The following is a 23,350-nucleotide window of genomic DNA, read 5'->3' as shown; positions in this document are numbered from 1 at the left end:
TAGCATCTCTAGGGATTAGATCTAGGACCACTGCAGACCTCCAGATCAGCAGACTCTGAAGTCCATTATATAAAATACTGTGGCTTTTACACATCACCCATATAATCTTCCCATAGACAGTAAGCCACCCAGAGAGACAGCTAGGACCAAATCCTATGGAAATAATCATGTTGTTTGGGGACTAGTAAAACAGTATCTATACATGTCTAATACAGATGCAACTTTTTTTTTAATTTCTAAGCTGCTGTTAGTTGAGTCACTAAATATAGTGGCTCATGGATATAGTAGACTATAATATAATGTCTCATAGCAACATGGCCATGAAACTAATTAAAAGGAGGGTAGAGGGTGACTTTGGGGGTAGGCTTCTTGACTGAAGTGGGAGAAGAACCCCAAGGAAAGCAGCCATGCAACAGGGGTGGGGAGAATGGGGAATGGCAGGCGGAAGGAAGGGCAGTGGGGTGGTTAGGGATAATGACCCAGACGAGTGGGAGAAGACTCTGGGGTGGTAGAAATGCTAAACAAAACCACACTCAAAAGTGACTATGTATGCTTGCCATCCCAGCATTAGGGAGACTGAGGCAGAAGGATCACCAAGAGTTGGAGGCTGGCCTGGGCTACCTCGTAAGTTTGAGATCAGCCTGGACACATCATGTCACAACTTAAATATCCAGGGGCATACCTTGTTTAACAGTAAGCATGACACATGAAGAAAATTTCGAAGCTGTTGGTATCAGCCTGGCCATCTAGTGGCTAGTTCGGTGGAAAAGGCTTAAATAAGCAGACAAAAAAAAAAAAACAAAAAAAAAAAACAACCAAAGACCAAAGCACATAGCATGCCCCTGCCAGTGTCCACTAAACCCTTATCTTTAAGGGGAAACAATACATTGTAGCATGAAGAATTGTTGTATCCAAAACAACTAAGACCGGGAAAGACATTGTAGCATGAAGAATTGTTCTATCCAAAACAACCAAGACAGGGAAAGACATCGTAGCATGAAGAATTGTTCTATCCAAAACAACCGAGACTGGGAAAGACATTGTAGCATGAAGAATTGTCCTATCCAAAACAACCGAGACTAGGAAAGATACCCAGTGTCTGCCGTCATTTTCATTTGAAAGAGGTGGGTCCTCTGATTCCTGCAGTTGTGTGGGTCACTGTTAGGTCCTCACAGCTCCAGTCAAAGTCAGACTCCACTTTGAGCAGCATGCCTGCTCTTTAATATTGAGTCCATGCTCTTTCCTTTTTCTTTCTTGGAAAAGGGTGCTATTCTATAGCCCAGGCTGTCCTTGAACTCTGAAAAATCTTCCTGCCTCGGTTTCAGCTTTGATAATGCTGGGACTATAATATGAGCAATTCTGCCTAGCTAACCAGTTTATTGTATTTATTAATTTTTGGTGCTGGAGACCTAACCCAGGGCCTAGTGTCCACAAGACAAAGCACTCTGCCCCTGAGCTGTGCCTCCAACTCTCTGACTCCCCAGTCCCAGGTCAGGATGTACTCTGAAGTTTAGGTTTTCTTAAGGCAAGAAGTTACCCAAGTGGGAGGGAAGGAATAGTTGGCAGCATTTGCCTTCAGAACCAGGAGCAAGTTCACAGACACGAAGCTCTGCATGTGTCTGAGTATTGGGGCCAGCTGTAGTTCATTGTCAATGCTCGCTTGGGGTTCCAGCTAGGAGCTGTCACCAGGAATGGCTGTTATAAAAGATGGAAGGAGAAAGAGATAAGCATGGGAGAGAACCGCCAGCAATTCCAGGAGCCAGATGAACTCTAGGCCTTGCGTTATTTACATTTACTGTTTGCTTATGTTGTTATTTCTTTTTTAGGACTCCAGCAGCAGGGAATATTCAGAGTTCCAGGGTCTCAAGTTGAAGTCAATGACATCAAGAATTCCTTTGAGAGAGGTGAGTGTGGACTGACCATCTGAAACTTGTGAGGTAGGAGAAGCCAGGGTTGACACAGGTCTCAGGGCCAGTAGTGCACAGGGCCCTGGGCCCACAGTGGCTTTCAAGAGCCCTGTGTGTTCCTATTCTTCTTCACTTTGTACCCCATGACACAGTGATGGTAGCTGGAAACAGCCATAGTGGTAGTGTTTATACCATAGACATTGGCAAACCCCAAGATCCTTTCAACAGTTCTCCTCTAAGCAGCCAGCTCTTCTCCTTTTTCCCTTTACCGCAGGCTGAACATTGCTAACCCCACGTTCTACATCTACACATTTAAGTGTTGATGTAACACACAAGTGGAAAGTTCCACACTTGACTTCATGGGCCAGACACAGCCAAGACGCAGCTACACAAATGACACCTTGTCAAAGAACCATCAGACTGTGTGTGCAACTCAGGTGGATTTTTATGTGGATACTTGCTCTCACTCCAAGACACCAAAATTCTAAAATCCCAAAGCTTCTGGCCCCGCCCATTTTAGTGTTTGATACTTTTATTGCTTCATTTTACTTTATTTTTGAGATAGTGTCTAGACTAGCCTTAAACTCTTGCTGATACTCCTGTCTCTATTTTCCGATTGCTGAGATTACAGGTGTGAGCTATCAGACCTGACTTTCCACACACACTGTGAGTGTGTGTTTACATGATTGTGTGAGTATACATGTATGTACAAGTATACCTATGCACTTGTGAGTGGTGTGTGTGTGTGTGTGTGTGTGTGTTTGAATGTGCAAAGCATACAGCTTGTGGAGGCCAGAGGTGTCATCTCACACGTTCTGCCTACCTTGTTTTTTGGGTCAGGGTATCTCTCACTGGCTTAGAGCTCACAAACTAGGATAGGATGGCTGGCCGGCAAGCCCCAGAGATCTGACTGCCCTCACCTCCTCAGTACTGGGATTTCAAGGGCATGCCGCTGTGCCTGGCTGGTTTGGGTTCTATCTATCTATCTATCTATCTATCTATCTATCTATCTATCTATCTATTTGCTTATTTATTTATTTATTTGTGTTTTTGTACATTTTTGGCTGCTTTTTATTTTTTACACAGTTGGATTTAGGGGATCACACTCAAGTCCTTATGCTTGTCAAGGACTTCAACAACTAAGCATCTTCCCAGCCTGCTTCTCGTTATGTTTTGAGATAGAGTCTCAGTTAGCCTAGGTTAGCTTCTAACTCACTACGTAGCCAAGGCAGATTTTGAAGTCCTGAACCTCCCGCCTACTGGAATTGCAGGCATGAGCTACCAGCCTGGGCCTCCCATACCCTGTTGTCTTAGTTAGGGTTTTTATTGTTGTGATAAAACACCATGACCAAAAGCAGCTTGGGGAGGGAAGGGTCTGTGTCAGCTTACAACTCTCAGGTCACACTCCGTCACTGGGAGAAATCAGGGCAGGAACTCAAAGCGGGAACCTGGAGTCAGAACTGAAGCAGAGGCCATGAAGGAGTGCTGCAGACTGGCTTGCTCAGCCAGCTTTTTTATACAACCCAGAACCACCTACCAGGGGTAGCATCATCCATAATGGGCTGGGTCCTCCTGCATCAATCACTAATTAAGGTCAAGCTTATGGAGGCATTTCTTCTTCCCATATAACTCTAACTGTGTCAAGTGGATGGATCAAGGATGCTCATCCTGAGTTATAACTGCTTACTGGCAACTCTCCAGTGGGCTTTACAATGGTGTCTGGGAGGAAGAACCTGGAAAGAAGTTTGGCATGTTTCTATGTATAAAGGCAGCTACACCTTAGGAAAGTTGGGAGATGAAGAGTGGCTTCTAGAAGAGTGGCCCAGTTCTTTGTTTTTCCAATACACTGCCTTTTGGCAACTTACACAATAGGAGGAATCAACCATGTATTTTCCTGTCCCCCTCCAAGTTCCCACTTTAATTAATCAAGGGTACGACACAGAGGTGGTAAGGACAGGACAGGCACATATGATGGACCAAGTACAGCCTCCCTTGGCCTTAGAATTGCTGACGAGGACAGGTGGCTAGTGACAGTGTCCCTGAAAAGGAAGGAGCCACTGTGCCACCAGAAGCTCCCTTCTCAAATGTCCTCCTTTACCTGCACAGTGCCTAACTCACTGCCATAGCAGAACTGGAAATTCAGGCCTTTTTATTCAAGTAAACACATTCACACATCTCAATCCCTGGTTCTAGAGCCAAGCCCCGCGCTGGTCATCCCACATCCTCAGTTCAGGGACAGGAAGAAGAGCTGGGTGGCAGGCAACCCAGACTGAATCCCTGCATCCAGTTTCATGCCATTTTTGAAAGACATGTAGTACGTCCCTCCTCATTCTGACTTACTTCCTTATTCTTTGCGTGGTTCTGATGCTGAGGACTCTGATCCCAGAACCATGTCCCAGCAGCACATCCCATCCCAGTGGGCAGTGAATATGAAAAATGCATTGTTTCCCTTTTCCTTTCTTGATACTCAGCTGGCTGGGACATGCTCCATAGCCTTGAACTCTTTGTAATCCTCCTGCTTCAGCTTCTCCAGGTCTGGTTAGCAGGCACTTTCTTATCTGTTTTTATGGGAGCCTCCTTGGCTTAGGAGTGTACGGTGTGATGCCATTGGCTGAGCTCTGAGCGAGTTCCTGTGAGACTTGCACCTACCCAGTTCCCACATTTATTATCTTCCTTGAAGGTGTGAAGCCTCTGTCTGCCAGACCCACAGTTCTACTATAGAGCATGTCCGGCTTCAGGGTAGAGGAAGTAGTCTGCAGTCTTGGGTATTGAGAGCAAATCTGGCTGGCTGTGGTGCCCAGTGGCCTCCTAGGGAACAGGGAAGCTTCATCTCTGGAGAACATTCCAGGATGCCGGGCATTTAACACCAGAAGGCCCCCGAATGCTGCTGCTTTTAGCAACTGTCAGTCATTTGTTCACTCAGCAAGCATGCAGCAAACCCTCCACTGTAGGAGACCGTGGACCAGGACCTGGAAATACAATCCAAGCAGAACTGTCCCTACAAATGGGGAGGCCAGGTTAATAAACAGATGGTGCATCTGAGCCAGAATGGAGTGAGTACTGGTTAGTATGGGAGCCCCTGATCCTGACTGCATGGAGGAAAGGAGAGAAGAGCCAGGGATGGCTTCCAGGGAGGAAGTGCCTAAGCTGAGGCTTGATGCCTGGGGCCAAGGGAAGCAAAGGGAAGGGAAGGCATCCCAGCCAAGGGAACAACATGTGCAAAGCCAGGAAGTCAGTGTTGTGCCTCACTGCCCTGACCTCTCCTGATGTCACTGATGGGACAGGCCAGAATCCACTCCTCACCCCTTTCAACACCACTGTGACCTCGATCCTCAGTTTTGTAAATGGACAGAACACTGTTCTAGAACCTTCCCTGTTTGCACTCTCTGGTGTGCTCCTTGGAGAGGACTGGCACCCTGGCAAGACCCCCCCCCCCCCGCCCCCGCAACCTTTCCCTGTGTTCTCTTTCTCTGTTGGTGAGCTTGTGGCAATGGGCAACCCCACCCTTTCCTCAGCTCTCAGCTGAGGCCAGCACTTCCTGCCACTTGCTTGGGTACCGTGTAGAGGTGACAATTGAGTGAAAAGAATTCCCTGCTTTTGTCAAGGCTTGGGTCCCCATCCAGTGGGAATCTCCTGACCCACATCACAGCCACAGAAAAAGAAAGAAAGAAAGAAAGAAAGAAAGAAAGAAAGAAAGAAAGAAAGAAAGAAAGAAAGAAGAATGAAGAAAGGAAGGAAGGAGAAAGAGAAAAAAGAAACAAACAAAAAGTTCTCTGTTTTCTTCTTCCATATTTGCAGTTGGTTCCTCTCCTTTTCTCATTCCACAGTGATTCTTCCTTTCCCAGCTGCCTTGTTCTTTGGGAAGACATGTTGCATTGGAGTTTGACCCTCCACTAGGATTCACTAGTGGAACATAGCTTTCCATCAGGCTTATCTGGAACATTAGCTCTCCTTCTCCTTCTAGATAAAGCCATCATCTACATGATCTTCAGCTTTGAGTTGTCATTCCTGACCCAGATAGACTGGTCTTGCATAAGACCAGAGGCTTGGACTGATGGTAGGGAACACCAGAGTAATTCCATTCAGGGACGGAGTGCCTTCTGGGAGACAGGCAAGAACTGATGATGATGATGATGATGATGATGATGATGATAATGATGACAACGTGTGTGTATGCATGCATGTATATGTCTGTGTATATACACATATAGAAAGTTAGCATGTTAATAAAGCAGTTATTTTTAAATGTGTTCTTTCTCCCTTCCCCATAAGAAAGTATTATGGGAGAAACATTCTCACCTCCTTGGTGGGGACATCTGAGAGGTTAACCTAGGAAACACCATTGTCTGGGCTGCCACATACGCTTATTCAGGGCGGATGGGAGCTGTCTCTGGCTCATGCTCTGTAAGCTGCAAGCCCCAGTACAGAACAGGAGAAGACTTTCTCGGATTGGCATTCAACACATTGCGACTAGAAGAGGTTGCCGCTGACACACGTCCACTTCCTCTGAAAGCACAGGAAAGAGATCCAAGTTGGGTACCAGATCTGTTCATGGCTTGCCAGGTGTTCTGGCTGTTAGTGCAAACCTCCCTCAACACCTTCAGGGAGGTGTTAGATTGCTCTCTGCTTCCTTTCACTTCCCCCAGGAAAATTCCCAATAATAGAGCAGCTTAGCAGTCCTCAGTTAAACAGCAGAGCCACTCCTCTGAAATGCCATATTCCCCATCCAACTGACAAAAATTCGAGAGATTGGCAGTGTGCCTTGGGCGGAGCTGGAGAAGACAGCCTTCTCAAGAAGTTGTCATTAGCAGGAGTACAAAGGTGTCGCCCCGTGAGAGGGCTTTGACCATAGGTGAGGAACCACACCCAAGATGACCCAGTGTGCCCACTTCCAGGAACTGAGAGGAGACCTGCCCCCACAAGTACAAATGCACACATGCAGGGTATTCGCCATGGCAGTGTTTACCACAGTGTTTACCACAGCAGGAGACTTAAAGAAGTCAATGTGGGGCTGGCAAGATGGCTCAATGGATAACTGCACTCATTTCTAAGCCTTAATGACCCAAGTTTGATTCCTGGGTTCCATATGGTAGAAAGAATTGACTTCTGCAAGTTGTCCTCTGACCTCCAGGTGTGTGCCTTCATACAAATAACTAAATAAATAATTATAATCTAAAAATTAAGTTAAATGTAGACCTGTAAGAAGTCAAGGGAGTCAAGCGTGGCCTCCCTATGTGACAGGGTTCTTCACCACCATTAGAGAGAGAGAAGACTTCTGGGAAGTAATTTGGAGAGATTTCCAGGATTTGTTGACGCCAAGGAACAAGTTTATGTAGTGACATTCTGTGTAAGAAGCAAGGGTCTAAACAGCCATTCCCATCCTTAGAGTGCTGGCTCAAGAACCACCCTAGAAGACAGAAAACCAACAGTGCTCAGGGCTTTTCTGAAATGTCGGATTTTTATTGACCCCCCACAGCAGGCACATCCACCCATTCTCTGTAGATGACTCACGATGCTCAGTGCAATGAAAACACCATATGTGGTGGTTAAACTGTTGCTTAGGGAAGAGATACAAAAAACAAGTTTGCATGCATTCTGTGCAGACAGGATCTCTTGAGTGTGAGGTGTGTGTGTGTGTGTGTGTGCGCGCACGTGTGCGCGCATGCACACGTGGAGGCCAGAAGTCAACATTAAGTGTCTTCCTTCTTCACCTTATATGTTGGAGACCCAGCCCCACACTGAATCTGGAACTTGCTGATTGACTAGACTGGCTGGCTTCAGAACTGTAGGGGTTCTCCTGTCTGCCCCCCTCAGTGCTGGATTACACACACTACCACATCTGTCTTTCTATATGGATGCTTGGGATCAAGATGCTGTGCAGCAAGCCACCCACTGATCCATCTCCCTGGTTCCCAGAGGCAATCTTTTCTTCAAAATATCTTCATAGCTTTTGTTGAATCCACAGATATGCAGTGTATGAGTAGGGAGGGATGACTGTACATGTATTTGCTTGTCTGCTAGAGAGGAAACACAGCGGGCAAGTCAGACTAAAGAAAATGGTGACGTGTAAGGTGTGAGGGAAAGGGTAAAGCTGGGCCTTCTCTCTGAGAAACTTTTGGGGGCTGAGGGCCTGAGTTCAGATGCCCAGCATCTATGTAGAAGCCAGGAGCAGCAGTAGGTTTCTGAAACCCCAGTGTTGGGGAGTCCAGACAAGTGGCTGTCTGAGCTCCCTGGCCAGCCAGACTGAATCAGTGAGCTCCTGGGGTAACAAGGCAGGACTGGAGACTGACTCCGTGGGGTGTGTCATGCTGACCACAGGGACTCAGGCAGGCATAAAGGGCCAGGACTTCAAGGCTCACTTCACAGGTCTCATGTTTGTTACACAAAGAAAATACCTTTGTGGTATTTAAAGAAAAAAAAGAGGCTAGCCCCGTAACCCGGTGCTCTGTGTCACCGGTAGCTGGGCACATCTGACATGTGTGTCTGTATTCTTGCCCAAAGCAATCAACCTGAGTCGCATTATGAGGAAAATAAAAGAAAGCCAGAATATGAGGCAATTCTGTCTTCTGTAAGACAGAAAGGACTACATCATCAAACACAAACTTAGCACTCAAAGAACATTGGTGTTTATTTTATACTTATAAAACCACACGCCTGAAATCTCAGCATTTGGGAGCAGAAGCAGAAGGATTATCCCAAGTTCTAGGCCATCCAGGGCTACATGGAGACCATGTCTCTAACAAACAAACAGAAAGAACAACTACCAACTCCTAAATGAACTGTGGGAACTCAGAATAGCGCTTTTATTTCGAAAACAAAATGCCATGACAGACCTAGTGGGTGGGGTTTGAATGTGGGCTGTGTGCGATGTTATTTTTGGAGGGATTGTCTCTTTCTTGAGTTAGATAAAGTTATTGTTAGCTGAGAATATGCTGATCCTTAAGAGAAATGTGTTATGATGTCAAAAGTTCTCAGATCCTTGAGCCATGGTGTATATAATAAAGAGAAAACTCAGGAGAGAGTAAAAGGTGATAGACATTTATGATTGGATGCTTATCCCTTTTCTGAAGATTTGAACATTTTCTAATAGGAAATTTAAAACATGACGAGACTGAGGATCACAGGTTCTTGGGCTTGTCTCATCCTCTTTTTCTCCTGTCCAGGCTGGCCGGGTCACCTCCTATTCCATCTGACAACAGAGTATCTTCCAATATTGGAGAGAGATTCCCTTTTCTCACCAGCCTAAAACATTGTCTCCACACAGGTGAAGACCCCCTCGTGGACGACCAAAATGAGCGAGATATCAATTCAGTCGCTGGTGTTTTAAAACTGTATTTCCGAGGACTGGAAAACCCACTCTTTCCTAAGGAAAGGTTTCAAGATTTGATATCTACTATTAGTAAGTATTTTCCAGGTGGAACGGCCCCTTGCTCCACAGGTCTTTACAGAAGTTGAAGTGCTGGCTCTCCCTCCTGTCAAGCACAGGAGAGGGATGCTATGAGAGAAGTATGGGCCTCGGGGAGCTTACGGCCCAGCTGTGTGAGCGGCACAATGGACTGGTGGACATGGTACATTCCCTAGGTACAACAGAGCGAAGAGGAGAAGCATAGGGAAACCTAAGGTCAGAGTAGACCTGGGGGATGTCAGCAAGCCTGTCAAGAGGAAGGGAGAGGGGGAAGCCTAAGAGGGTTGGGGGCAGTGGACCATTTGGATCAACAGTGCATGGTGCAAGAGGTTTGGTGCAGTCAGATGTAGCAAGAGAAGTCGATCTGAATGTCTTTGAAGGACCACACAGCTTTGGGCCTTGGGTGATAGGGATCCATGGAAGGGTTAGGGATCAGGTCAGCAGACAAGCAAAATGGTGATAGTTAACTGACTGGGAGATTATCTTCACACTCCTGGCCATGAGAGTGCTTGATGGAAGAGAGATTGGCAGTCAGGACGTGTCCCAGGAGTGGGACAGAAGAAGGGGCGGCATGCTTAAGCTCTCATGTTCTTTCTTGGTCCGTCACCTCCCTCAGCGTTTCCTTCCTGCTCATCTTTTAAGATCTATGCCAAACTCTGAATCCCAGGCCACAAAGGCTCCATCCTGTCTGAGCCCCATGTCACTGGCCTAGCCAGTATCATTAGACCAAATCCCCATCATTCAGGTCCTATGCAGGGCAATGAGTGGATAAGGACAGAGTCCCAGCATGGGTCATGACTGTGCCCGGCCAGAGTCACATGGTGTGAGGGTCTTCTGTTCTGTCCAGGGCTGTGAGTATATCACAGAGAACCTACACACATCAGCCTCCTTCCAAACGCAATGGCCAGGGTCATCTTCAGAAGTCTTTGTAAACAGAGTCTACCTGTAATTTAGTGGCACCCCATTACATTTATTGAACAATAGCCCCCTTCTGTGCTTTTGATTTCCAGATTTTACAGTTACCCCCCAGTTAACTGCAGTGTGGGGGTTTTGAATGGGAAATCCTAGAATTAAAATCCTAGAATTAGAATTACTTTAAATGATCTTTATCCTGTGTACTGCTGTAACTGTTCCCTTTCATTATTAATTGTTAGTACCTTCCTGTGTTATTTCATGAGGTAAAATTTACCAAAGGTGTGTTTGATAAAAGACATGGTACAGACGGAGTCTGACACTGTCCCTGCCCTCAGCATGTCTTTGAACATATCCCTACTGTTACATATTTGTATGCTACCTCCTAATTAGAACAAAAGGTTCTCCTTTTTTCTCAGAACAGAGTGATATAAGTTCTTTTAAAAAATATTTAAGGGCTAGAGAGAGAGCTCAGAGGTTGAGAGCACTGGCTGCTCTTTCAGAGGTCCTGAGTTCAATTCCCAGCCACCACATGGTGGCTCGTGACCATCTACAATAAGATCTGGCACCATCTCCTGGCCAGCAGGCATACATGCAGGCAGAACGCTGTATACATAAGTAAATACATCTTTTAAAAATGTCTTTAAGAACTACAATGTAGTTGTGGTACTTGGCATGAATGATTGGCAGGAGGGCCTGGAGGACTTGTAGAGGGGCCGTGGAATTTATTTATGCATAAAAAACTGACTGAGACTGATCTGACCTGGGTGAGGCTTCCTCCAGCCAGGTCTTGAAGGTGAGCTAGAGGGATCGATCACCCTGTTGAAATTTAAGGTAGGCAACATCTATTTGTGTGCCCTCCACAGTCAGGGCATGTGGGTGCTGATGCCAGAATGGACTTCCATTTGCTACACATCCCCACACAATGCCTTGTTAGGAAGCAAGAACCCCAGCTTTGGCAACAGTACCTTGTGGAGAAGCGTGGCTCTAAACAGTCTTCAGACTCCGGGGAAGAATGGTGGCCAGGAGACGAAGCAGGCAAGAGTGTCTGTAGCTCTGTCGTGTCGGCTGCTGAGGAGAAAGAGGGCTTTAGAAGGCCGGGGCTCTGTGAGGAAAACATCACTGGCAATGTGTGGCTTGTCAGCCCTGCACACAGCACTGGCACCTCACTTTTTGTGGTCCAGGTTGCCAGCTCCATAGGTACTACTCTGCTCACCAGACCATAATACCAGCATTTGACTCTCCGGGGTTCACCTGAGAACGGGTCTCGGATGAGATCCTGGGCATGTGCCCAGCCATCCAGTCAATAGGTGACTCAGGAGGAGCCTGTGTTTGCTCTGTTCTTTTCGGAGTGGCTGTGGTGTGCCAGGCCTGGGATGTGGCTGATGCCTGTCACACTTCCTAAAACACCATCCCTGCCCGTGTCACCAGGACTCCAAGGCTGCCAGTGACTGAGACTATCTGAGTCCATAAAACGAAGGGTGTCAGTTCCTCTACCAGAAAACTTTAGAGCCATCCATTTTGGACTTCCCATGTCCATCCTGGGGTTTGTCAGTCCTCAGGCAGAATGCTCTTTCCTGGCAGTCCCTCGCTGCTCCAGATTCTCGGCTACCCAAGTTCCAGGCACCTCTCTGTAGGTTTCTCCACAGTCTCAAGACCAGCTCGAAGCGGTTCTGAGTAGGCTAGCCCCCAACTTGTCTTGTTCTGACTGGCTCTGGCCAGGATCTCACACAAATCTCAACTGAAAGTAGAGCCATCTTGACGGGTCCCTAAGGAGCTGATGGAGGAGGTGAGGCCTGGAGATATCTGCTGCCTTTCTCTAAGGGTAACAGGCACCTTGATCCCCTGTGCCTTACAGAACTGGAGAACCCAGCTGACAGGGTGCACCCAATCCAGCAGATCCTCATCACCCTGCCCCGCGTGGTCATCGTGGTCATGAGATACCTCTTTGCTTTCCTCAATCAGTGAGTACCTGGCCTGGGGAGCCCTCTGGGACTGGCCTCCTCTGGGAGGGGTGTCCCAAGGCTTTTATGAGTGCTACTGTTATAAATTGGAATATAGAACATTTTTGCATTTGAGTCGAGTCCCTCCTTCCCCCAAAAAGAAAGAAACCATGGGGGGGGATTTGCCTTTTGGGTGAACAGTGGGTACCTGCTCTCTCCTAGCCTTTCCCAGTACAGTGATGAGAACATGATGGATCCCTACAACTTGGCCATCTGCTTTGGGCCCACCCTCATGCACATCCCTGATGGGCAGGACCCTGTATCCTGCCAGGCGCATGTCAATGAAGTCATCAAAACCATCATCATCCACCATGAAGCCATCTTCCCCAGCCCGCGGGAGCTAGAGGGACCTGTGTACGAAAAATGCATGGCTGGAGGGGAAGAATACTGGTAAGGCGTCCTTCCTCTTAATATCACCATTAACACCGTCCTATCGTTGTTAAGAACAGTCAGAAGCCTTCCAGTTTTCTCATGACACTAGGGTCCGTTCATCATACATAGTTTTTCATGAGAGCTTCATGGCAGTCCCACATGAGAGACAGAGATACCAGCCAAGACTGCGTAAGTTTCAAGGAATAAAACGCACCTCCAGATAGCCTAAGCCTATCGTGCATTTGCAGCTTACTTAACTGAAATATCTAGGGTTGTGTCTTCAGGTGTGCCTGGGTCCAGAGGCCCGGCTGTTGTCAGCAGGACCCAGCCTGCGGTCCCTGCTCCTTGGCTTTGCTGCCTTCTGGCTTCCGTCTTGGACAGCCTCGCCCTTAGTGGCTGTCAGAAGGCGGCCAGCAAGCAGGTCCGTCCTTTGTCGCCCATTCTCTGCAGCCCCAACAGAAGGAGAACTTCTCTCTCCCAGATGTTCCTATAGGAAGTTCCCATTTGAGTCTGAGGAGCTCTCAATATGTTGTGGCTGGCTAGGTATCATAGGCCTATCTCAGGAAGCAGAGGAGTGGGTGTCCCTCTGTGAACCCCAACAGCTGAAAGTGATACCCATCACCAACCTCTCCTACCCAGGAGTTCTCTCTTCCAGAGACTGTCCCACCTCAGGTCAACGATCATTAGTTGGTTAGCTCTCTTAGCTGTTATGACTCTCTGTATCAGGAGAAATAGTCAAGAACCTTTTGGGAACCAGGCCTGGCTACCTTCCCTAGGCTAAGCCTGCAAGAGTGAAGATGGATATGTGTTTAAGTGTAGTGAAGGGCCACAAGTGTGTCTGGTCACAGCTCTCTGTCCTTCTGCAATTAGAAAGCACAATGTCAGCGTAAAGAGAGGCTAAACACACAAATTACACGTGTACAATACACACTTGCAACTTTACACTTTTCTTCACTTCCCATGAGACTGGAAAATTAGCAATTACGTGGTCATTGTGAAGGTATTTTCAGAACTAAAAAGGGAGATGAAGCTGAAGGTCTCAGTACAGTGGACAAAATCCATTCATTCGGCAGTCTCCCCCCACCCCACATTCATTCAGCAGTGCCCCCCCCTCCGACCACCCAGCATCCTCTGGGGACTGCATCTCCAGGTGACAGGGATGGTGCCTGAGGATCAGCTTCAGTGGGAGGAGTGTTAACAGGACAGAAGCAAGCTGTTTCAGCAAGGGCCCCTGAGCCAATCACAGGCCTACAGGAAAGGCCTCTCAAGGAGGTAAAGAAAGATCCAAGTTAGCAACTTAAACTGGGGCCAGTTCACAGGGGACTAGGCCTGCAGCACAGAGTGACAAGTGGCTGATTTGTTGAGGTGGGGTGTGTGACAGGAGGTTGGTGAAGTGCCAGGCTACACAGGTCAGCTGGAGGCCGGTTCTGACGGCCTTGATTTGGATCTAATCCTGGTGGCAATGGGGAATTATCACAATATAGTCTCTGTTTCTTTTTGTCCTTTTTAAAACAGTCTCATGTAGCCCAGACTGGCCCCAAACTCATTATAGAGCCAAAGCTCACTTGAGCTTCTGATCCCCCTGCCTTTACCTACAGAGAGCTGGAATTACAGGCGTGCACTACCAGGCCAGGTTTGTGTGGAGCCAAAGAGAGAAGGCAGGCCTTTGTATATGCTAGACACTACCAGCTGAGCTGCCGAAAGCCATTTTTAAAATGGCATCGCAAATGTCACCTCCTATTAAAAGCCATCCAGATCACTCTATGTTGGTCCCCTCTGCTGCTCTCATGTCAGCCTGGTTCTTTCTTATAAATCATTATTTCATCTTGCAACTGTTTTATGCACTGGCCTCATTACCTGGGCTGTTTTCTCTCCCTAGAGTGTGAGCAGTGAGGTCAGGGACCTAGGAATCTGGTCCACTTGATTTGTCATTGTGTCCTTTCTACTTAATACAGTGGTATGTATTAGAACCCAGTCAAGATCTTGATGAAAACCTGGTGCACGCGCACACACACACACACACACACACACACACACACACCATGAGGAGAGCCCTGGCCTCCAGACGCTTGCAGTTTCCCACTGCCCTCTGAATCTCATTGAACACATGAGCATTTCAGCCCACATCTGCTACTGTACTTGAGACTGCGTCGTCTATAATGAACTGAAAGCTGTGTAGCTCAAGGTTCTGAAAACTAAGAGGTATGCTACATGCAGCGAGGGCATTCATGTGAAATCATCCCATGATGGAAGGCAGAGGGAAAGAAACGGTGAGAACAAGCAAGATAGCCCAAAGGGGTCAGGGCTAACACAGTAAGTCTACCCTCATAGAACTAACCTCGGTCGACACCGATCCATTTCTGACAACACAGGCCTTGTAGCCTAATCACCTCTACTTAGATTGTACCTCCAAACACGGTGGCATTAGAGATGATGTTTCTAATACATGTGGGCCACATACTCAAGCATTTGACAATCTATCAATTCCAGAGCTAGGGTCACTAAAGGAGGATTCAGGAAAGTCCCCAACAAGATCTCTACCTATGTTTGCTTGCAGTGACAGCCCACACAGTGAGCCAGGGACCATTGATGAAGTTGACCATGACAATGGCACAGAGCCTCACACCAGTGATGAAGGTGAGTAGAGAGGAGGGTCCGGGCCAAAAACTCACAGGGACCTCCCATGCCTACTCAAGCCAGCCACAGGGCTGGTCTCCACAGTGCCACAGCCCTCCAAGCAGCACAGTTGTCCTTCAGCATGGGGAGGCACCCAGGAAAGCCTCACTACATGTCTTGGGTCCCAGCATAGGCCCACATAGAGCAGATCCTGGTGGGTGCTGTGCATTTACTACATACCACTCCTGGCCTATGTCACCCTCTGTATGTCCTGCTTGGTTCATTACCAATCCTCAGAGACAAGTGTCTAAGAGGAAAGTGTCCTGTCTTTCTGCTACCCCTGTCACAACTCAAGGGTATGCCCTACACCAGGCCTTTGCTGAGACCTGGGACCTGGTCATGAATGAGCTGGGTCCTCAAGGAGTTCCTCATCTCTCAGCAGACCTCAGCAGATTGGAAGCAGCTCCTCAAGAACAGACCGACAATGTGAGATTACAGGGATGTTCCCGTGTAGGGGCACCTGAGAATTGCTCCAGGAGTGAGGAGTGTGGAGAGAAACAGAAGTGTGTGTGTGTGTGTGTGTGTGTGTGTGTGTGTGTGTGTGTGTGTGTGTGTGTAGAGAGAGAGAGAGAGAGAGAGAGAGAGAGAGAGAGAGAGGAAGGGACCCATCTCCTTGATTCCTCTACTCTTGCTAGCTGAGAAGTCATGCTAGTTTCCATGGAAATCGGACCATACAGATGAGTAATCTGAGTAAAATGGGCTCAGGCCTTCTTACGCATCAAGGCACAGTGGGCAGAGTCTAGGTCTACAATCTCACAGGGCTCTCCTGCTTACTTGAGCCCCCCACGGGGCTGGCCTCCACAGCCTCACGGCTCTCCAAGCAGCACCCAAGGACCCATGGTGCTGAGGGATGTCACTAAACTTCTATCTCCTGGAAAAGCATCGGTAAATATTCTGCCTTTAGGTCTGTTGCCCATTTTAAATTTGTCTTTTTAGTATTGATAAATACTAAATACTTTTTAGTATATATAAATATGTTTCTTATCTCAAGTATGATTTTCAGATGTTTTCTTCTATTATAAGACTTGCTTATTGCATTCCAAATGTTGTCCTTTGAAGCACAAAAGGTTTTCATTTTGATGCAGTCCAATTCATGCAGTTTTTATTTTGTTGCTCATTGTTTTGATGATATTCATGAAGGCCCTCATCTTGCCTTCTTTCTTGTGAGGTGTCATAGTTCACATTACTGTAATAAGACACCATGACTAAGGCAGCTTATAGAAGAAAGAGTTTATTTAGGGCTTACAGTGTCAGAGGGTTAGAGTCCAACATCTACCCCCAGTGACACTCCTTCTCCAACATGGCCACACCTCATATACCTTCCCAAACAGTTCCACTACCTGGGGACCAAATATTTAAACATACAAACCCACGGAGGCTGTTCTCATTTCAAACCACCAGACAGAGAAAGCAGCCAGCATTTTACCACAGATATAATACTAGCTGCCAGGGTTTTTGCTTTCTTTTTTTTCATAAGTGTCTGTGTGTATGTGTTTTCATGCATATGTGTGCATGTGTCTTCATGCCTGGCACACACATGAAGATAAGAAAGAATTATTGAGTGTCCTCCATGATCACTATTTCTTTGAGTCAGAATCCCTGAACCTGGGCTCACATATTTTCAGCTGGATCAGAATCCAGTAAGCCTCAGTGACCTTTCTGTCTCTGCCCGTCTCAGAGCTGAGGTCTCAGGTGTGTGGCAGATTTCTGACTTGTCTCATGGATACTGGGATCTGAACTCCAGTCCTCTGGTTGTACAGTAAGTGCTCTTAATGGCTGGGCCACTCTCCTGCACAGCAGTGAGGTTTTCAGAGGTGCATTTATCAAGTCAAGGGAGTGCCTTTCTGTTCCTCTTCTGTGGAGTGTTCACTAGGAAAAGATGTTAATCTTTGCCAGATGCAAACTGTTGAGATGATTATGTCATTTTTTCCTTTTTATTTTACTGATAAGATTCATTGAAATTTTAGATGTTAAACCACTTTTACATTCCTGGGATAAATTCTTTTCAGGGATAGAGAACAATTCCTTTCACATACCCCTGCATCCAGTTTGCTAATATTTTGTAGAGAAAATTTCATCCATATTCACAGGAGATGTCGGTCTGAAGTTTTCTGGTCATATATTCCAGGTTTTGTGTTAGATAATTCTTGCCTCGTGAAATGTGTTACTGAGTGTTCCCCCCTCTTGTGCTTTTTGGAAAATTTGGTGAATAATTATTATTGTTTAAATGTTTGGTGGGATTCAGCAGTGAAGCCATATGGGGCTGGGCATTTCTTTCTGAGTAGTGCTTTGATGGTTGATTCGTGTTCTTGGAGACTCATTCAGGTTTTCTATTTCTTTTTTAAAAAATGTATTCTTAGCATGTGTGCATGTGCATGCATGATGAGCAGGCACATGCATGACATGGCATGCGTGTAGAAGTCAGAGGACAACTTTCTCCATCTTGTTGAGGCAGGGTGTCTCTTGTTTCTGCTGCTGCATGCTACAGGCTGTCTAGCCTGTGAGCTTCTGGGTGACTCTTTTGTCTCCCCCTCCCATCTTTCCACGGGAGTGCTGGATTACAGATGTGGACCACTGTATGCAGCATTTTTTTTCTACATTGTTTAATGTGAGAACTGAAGTCATTCGACGTGTACAGCATGAGCTGTCTTACTGGCCCCAGATGTTCTAGTTTTTGTTTTTTACATTTGTTTATTGTGGGAGGGATGCCTGTATCATGGTTTGTACTTGTGAGGTTGGAGGACAACATGTAGGAGTCAGTTCTCTCCTTCTACCATAAAGGACTCAGGGATCAAACACATCGTGGGGCTTGGCGACAAGCCATCCCACTGGCCCCAGATATTCTGTTTCTCAAGTCAGTTTCAGTAGTCTACGTTTTTAGGAATGTGCCCATTTCGTCCAACTTATCTAATTTGTTGACATATAATTGTTGATAATATTTCTTTATGATACCCCCTTTTCCTCCAAACTAATGACCTTAATGTTCCTTTTCCATTTCTGATTTTGCATTTTATTAATGTGATTTTTCTATCTTAGTTTATTCAGCTAAATGTTAATTTCCTTGATCTTTTTCAAAGAAGCGGCTTGGCCCTCTTCTTTTTCCCTAGTCTCTATCTCATTTAATTCTCCTTTAATCTGTACGACTCCCCCCTCTGCTTGCTTTAGCTTCAGTTTGCACTTCTAATGTCTTTACATTCTTTATAGTTTATATATATTTTATGGATATGAGGTTTTGTCTTCCTGTGTGCTTGTGTGCCGTGTGCACAATCCAGAAGAGGGCATTAGATCCTCTGGAAGCTGAGCTGAGTTGTAGGCGCTGGCAATCAAACCCAGGTCCTCTGGAAGAGCAGCCTGCTCTTAACCACCAAGCCATCTCTCCAGCTCCTGCACTTCCTGCTTTTTAAGGTGAAGGTGGAGGTTATTGATTTAGGATTTTTCTTAGCACAGTCAGTGCTATTTGCAACTCTAAATTCCCACCTAAGCAGTAGCTGCCCCCATGAGTTTTGATTGTGCTGTGTCCTTATTTCCATTCACCATTTGGAAGATGAAGAGCCACTGAAAGTATCGTGAGTGAACAGAGGTGAGAATCTAGCCCTGCAGGCAGTGCGTGATGCTTACGTGTAAGCAGACAAGAGAGAAAAGGGCTCATGGGAAAGTGGGGTAGAATGTATGCCGAGGCATAGAAGGAAAATGAATTTCTTCAAACATATGCACACACATTTGATATGGGGTCCATGTAGCTCAGGCTGGCCTCCACCTCCCGTTCATTATCCTGCCTCCACTTCCCAAGTGCTTGGATTATAGGTATGCATGACCACACCTAGCCAAACTAGTTTCAATAATCATGCAATGGAAAACAAGGAACTGGCATGCCTGCTCCCTGTGGAATTTTTGTATTTGTTCGTTTATTTAATTTTTTAATGAGATAGGTTATCACTATATAGCCCAGGCTGGTTACAAACTCAGTCTTCTTGCCCTGGGATCCAGAACACTGAGATTCCAGGTCTACGCCACTGAGCCTGGTACTCACTGGACATTCTGAGAAGTTACATAGATTGTCTAAGACTGAACAGCAGGGAGGAGTCTAAACCTAGGGTGCTGGGGTCCCAAGTCCCAGCCCACTGTGCTCATCACATCTGCCGCCCATTTTCCTCACTGAAGCCCAGGCTCTCTGAGTCTTGGGACAACCCTCAGACCTCACAGATGCTCTTTCTCTTTATTTCCTTTCAGAAGTGGAGCAGATCGAGGCCATCGCCAAGTTTGACTATGTGGGGCGGTCCCCTCGTGAGCTGTCCTTCAAAAAAGGGGCCTCATTGCTCCTGTACCACCGTGCCTCAGAGGACTGGTGGGAGGGCCGTCACAATGGTGTGGATGGACTCATCCCTCATCAGTACATAGTTGTACAGGACATGTGAGTGAGAACTGGGGCCTTCTGTGAAGAATGAGGTAATAGATTAGTGATGTCTGGAACGGGCAGTAGAAGGGGAATACTGGGCTGTATGCTGGCAATTTGTTTTCCTGGGATGAATATCAAATCTTGATGATCTCTAAGAATGGGGTTTCTTTTTCTAACTTTCTTTAAGTGGAAATCCACAGAAGAAATATGCACATTGCTCATGCTTCAGATGATACAGAGATAGTATTGGGTATGGGGCCACTATCCAGACCTATGAGTCACAACCAGGGCACTGACTAGCATCCCATAGTCTTTTCATATCCCTCCACTATCCTGAGCTTTCCCTGGAGCTAGTGACCAGCTCGCCACCCCTTAAGCCCACAGCCCTCCATTCCAGATGTGACCTTCTCAGGGGATGGAGAAACACAAACATCCCATTTTCTTTTAACCTTTTAAACAGATGTCATTTTTAATGATTTAAAGAGTTTTAAACACCACACATCCCAAATATCCAGCACTGTCGGAAAGTTCAAGAAGTCAGCACTTTGTGTGAGGTTCTTTCTGGGCTCTCATTGCCTTCCGGCTTGGATTGGCTCAGGGGAGTTGACCTGTCCTGGAAGGAGCCATGGAGCTAAACTCCACAAGAAGGGAACCCCAAGCCTATGTTGTGATGCAGGGGAGAAAGTTCTGAGCTTGAGCAAAGGCTGAGGCCAAGCAAATGAGAAAGGGGATGCTGTAATAAAGGGCCTCCTCACAAGTACCCTGCACCCCAGATAGGGAGGTAAGGAATGGAGGTAGCTCTTTCCACCCTTGCTTGGCTCAGAGCATGGAGCCATAGGAAACTCAGCATGCAGCATTCTGTGCTAGGAGACTCAGCACTCAGCACCCTGTGCTCAGCTTGCAGACTCTTAACACCCATTTCTCCACCCTGTCTCCATCATTGAGAGGGTCTAAGAGAGAAAACAAGCTATAAAGGGGAAAGAAACAGTGGAATGGGGTGGAATACAAGGGAGCCACCCACTAGAGAGCCTAGCTATTGGAGCATCGTGGAAGGCATGTGTGGAGGGGAGGTGCTCGGCCTGGGCTGCTGGTATAGATAGTCATAGTTGTGTGCAGACAGGTTTGGAGGAGCTCTGGGCATCCTGGGTCTTCCCCCAGAGGACAGGGACCACCTCCAATTCATGTCTCTCTTCTCCCCAGGGACGATGCCTTCTCCGACAGCCTGAGCCAAAAGGCTGACAGTGAGGCCAGCAGTGGGCCACTGCTGGATGACAAGGCCTCCTCCAAGAATGACCTCCAGTCCCCCACAGAGCACATCTCTGATTACGGCTTTGGGGGGGTGATGGGCCGGTAGGAAATGCGGGTTCATTTTGTCCCCCCCTAGTGCCCCGTGTGTGTGTGTGTGTGTGTGTGTGTGTGTGTGTGTGTGTGTGTGTGAACTGGGAGAAGCAAGAGAGCAGAAAGGGGAGGAGACTCTTGCAGCCTCTGGATTCTACACGCCGTGACCCTGAGTATAGCTGGGTGGGTTAAGGGAATGACCCAAGGATTCCAGGTGTGAACCGACCCAGCTTTGAGTAGGGGGGTGTGAAAGAAGGAAGAGGAAGACATATGCTGGCATCAAAGAGCTTCTTATTTTTTAAATAATAATCGTAGGCCAGCCTGGGCTACACAGAAAGACTGTCTTAGAATTTTAATATAATAATGACGAGAGAGACACACACATAGGAGGAAAGTTGGTGGGTGCTTTTCTTTCTCTCCGGCTCCTGTGCCTTCTGCCAGCTTTCTGTTGTTACACCATCTTTTTAAAATGTGAAGCTCCCACAGTCCCCCATCCCCGAAACACACCACTTAAACAGAGTTCACACCTTCCTCTGTGGAAGTCAGTACCCGACCCCACCTCCCTGTGTGGTAGGAACAGATATGCCGGTCTCTTCCCTGAGGCTGGGTTGTGCAAGTCATCCTGGGAACGGGAAGAGAGAAAAAGCTAACAGTCTTGCTCTGCTCCCCCCGCCCCCAACCCCTTGTCCTCTTAGATGGTCAAAGTCTGTCCCGCCTACCCCCACCCCCCACTGCAGCCTGAAGGGTCTTGTGATCAACCCAGGCTTTGCAGAGAGAGCAAGAGATGCTTGTGGCAGCATACACCGGGTATACTTAAGAATTTATTTTAGTTGAGGTCCTGAAACCTCTTTTTAGTGACGTCTACTCAAGTGAGCTTTGGACACTGCAAGATTATAGAATCCAGGGGTGGGGAAGTCGAGGGCTGGGTCCGTCGAGGAGAATGGTGTGGTCCCCAGCTCCCAGGGGGACCATATCATCTCCTGCCTCTCTCTTCCTCCCCTTCCTCCCTCTCTTAACCTTGTTCTTTTCTTTCTTAAAGCCTCTTCCTCCCCAATGCCTATGCTTTGATCCTACTGGGGCACCCACAGGCTTGCTTAGCTTTGCTGGGGCAGAGGCTTTGAATTGCCACCAGGCCCATGGAACTGGTCCATTCCCAGCCACTGTCCCTCCCTACCCTCATCCACATCCAGCCCTCCCTACCCTCACGAAGGCCTCTGTACCTTGGATGACCTCCATAGGACACAACAGTCTTTAAGTTATTGTTAAACCCACTTAAATTTGGGCAGGTGAGGGATAGTCCGTCAGTGTAGCAGATTCGCAGAATGGATGTGGGGAGAATACAGAAAAGCTTGTGGCAGACATAAGCCGATAAGCAGCTCACACCCTTTTACACCAGCAGAGCCCCGGAGGTGGACAAGGTACCCACAGACATAAGGCGCAGGGGCATTCACCCTTCAGTGACTTGTTTTCCAAGATCTGGGAAAGCCATAGAGACAGCCCTGCTCTAGGGAGGTTGGTGGGTGACAATGGCGAGCAGGTATTTCGTTCCCAGGGGTGCTTCCTGTGGCCTCTTGGTACAGTCAAGCCTCAGTGTTACAAACCAGCTAGAGTCTGAAAGGCGTCACCCTTTATGTATGACCACAGCTAGCCACAGCATTTCCAGTTTGGAATCTTCCTGCCGGGACCTGACTTAGAATTTGGTTAGCAGTGCAGCCAGCCTGGCGCCCACTCTCAGCACCTCCTCCCTGGGCCAAGTGACCCTTCCCCTGAAGGTGTCACAGGTCTGAGCTGGTCCTTTCATCGCCCCAATTGTGCAGTCTGGCTGAATGAGGCTTCACTGTGCCGGCTCCTCTAGATTAGCGCGTGGCTACGGTGTGGGGGTTGGCTGGCCCGTTCTGAGCCTGGCTAGGGTTGACTTCTGCCCCATGCTTCCTGCCCCTGGCTCCTTTGCAGAGTGCGACTACGGTCTGACGGAGCGGCCATCCCCAGGCGCCGAAGCGGGGGCGACACACACAGCCCACCCCGGGGCTTGGGTCCCAGCATAGACACGCCACCCCGAGCTGCTGCCTGCCCCAGCAGCCCCCACAAAATCCCACTCAGCCGGGGACGGATTGAGAGCCCTGAGAAGAGGAGGATGGCGACATTCGGGAGCGCTGGCAGCATCAACTACCCTGACAAGAAGGCGCTGGCAGAAGGGCTCTCCATGAGGTCGACTTGCGGCTCCACCCGGCACAGCAGCCTAGGGGACCACAAGTCCCTGGAGGCTGAGGCCCTGGCAGAAGTAAGGGCCCCACAGAAGACAGTTAGGCCAGTGGAGACTCAGGGGGACAGAGGGTGGGAA

General features: G+C 47.7%; 1 protein-coding gene across 4 annotated transcripts in view; it reads left to right on the top strand.

Moving 5' to 3' along the window:
* Positions 1–23,350, top strand: part of Srgap3 (SLIT-ROBO Rho GTPase activating protein 3) — a 228,510-nt gene that overhangs the window by 196,237 nt on the left and 8,923 nt on the right. For 2 of the 4 annotated variants that reach the window (XM_006993910.4, XM_006993909.4), the window contains exons 14-21: positions 1,827–1,904; positions 9,172–9,306; positions 12,083–12,188; positions 12,390–12,617; positions 15,157–15,236; positions 19,506–19,686; positions 20,872–21,021; positions 22,963–23,290. In XM_006993910.4, coding sequence (XP_006993972.1) covers positions 1,827–1,904; positions 9,172–9,306; positions 12,083–12,188; positions 12,390–12,617; positions 15,157–15,236; positions 19,506–19,686; positions 20,872–21,021; positions 22,963–23,290 — 1,286 coding nt within the window. The remainder of the gene's footprint in view (positions 1–1,826; positions 1,905–9,171; positions 9,307–12,082; positions 12,189–12,389; positions 12,618–15,156; positions 15,237–19,505; positions 19,687–20,871; positions 21,022–22,962; positions 23,291–23,350) is intronic. The other 2 variants (XR_013050061.1, XM_042273787.2) reach the window with 1 other exon arrangement.

The sequence above is a fragment of the Peromyscus maniculatus genome, chromosome 3 (genome assembly GCF_049852395.1).
Source record: "Peromyscus maniculatus bairdii isolate BWxNUB_F1_BW_parent chromosome 3, HU_Pman_BW_mat_3.1, whole genome shotgun sequence".
NCBI classification, from domain to species: Eukaryota; Metazoa; Chordata; class Mammalia; order Rodentia; family Cricetidae; genus Peromyscus; species Peromyscus maniculatus.
Note: the sequence above shows the minus strand (reverse complement) of the source record. Positions and strands in the feature narration are given on the sequence as shown.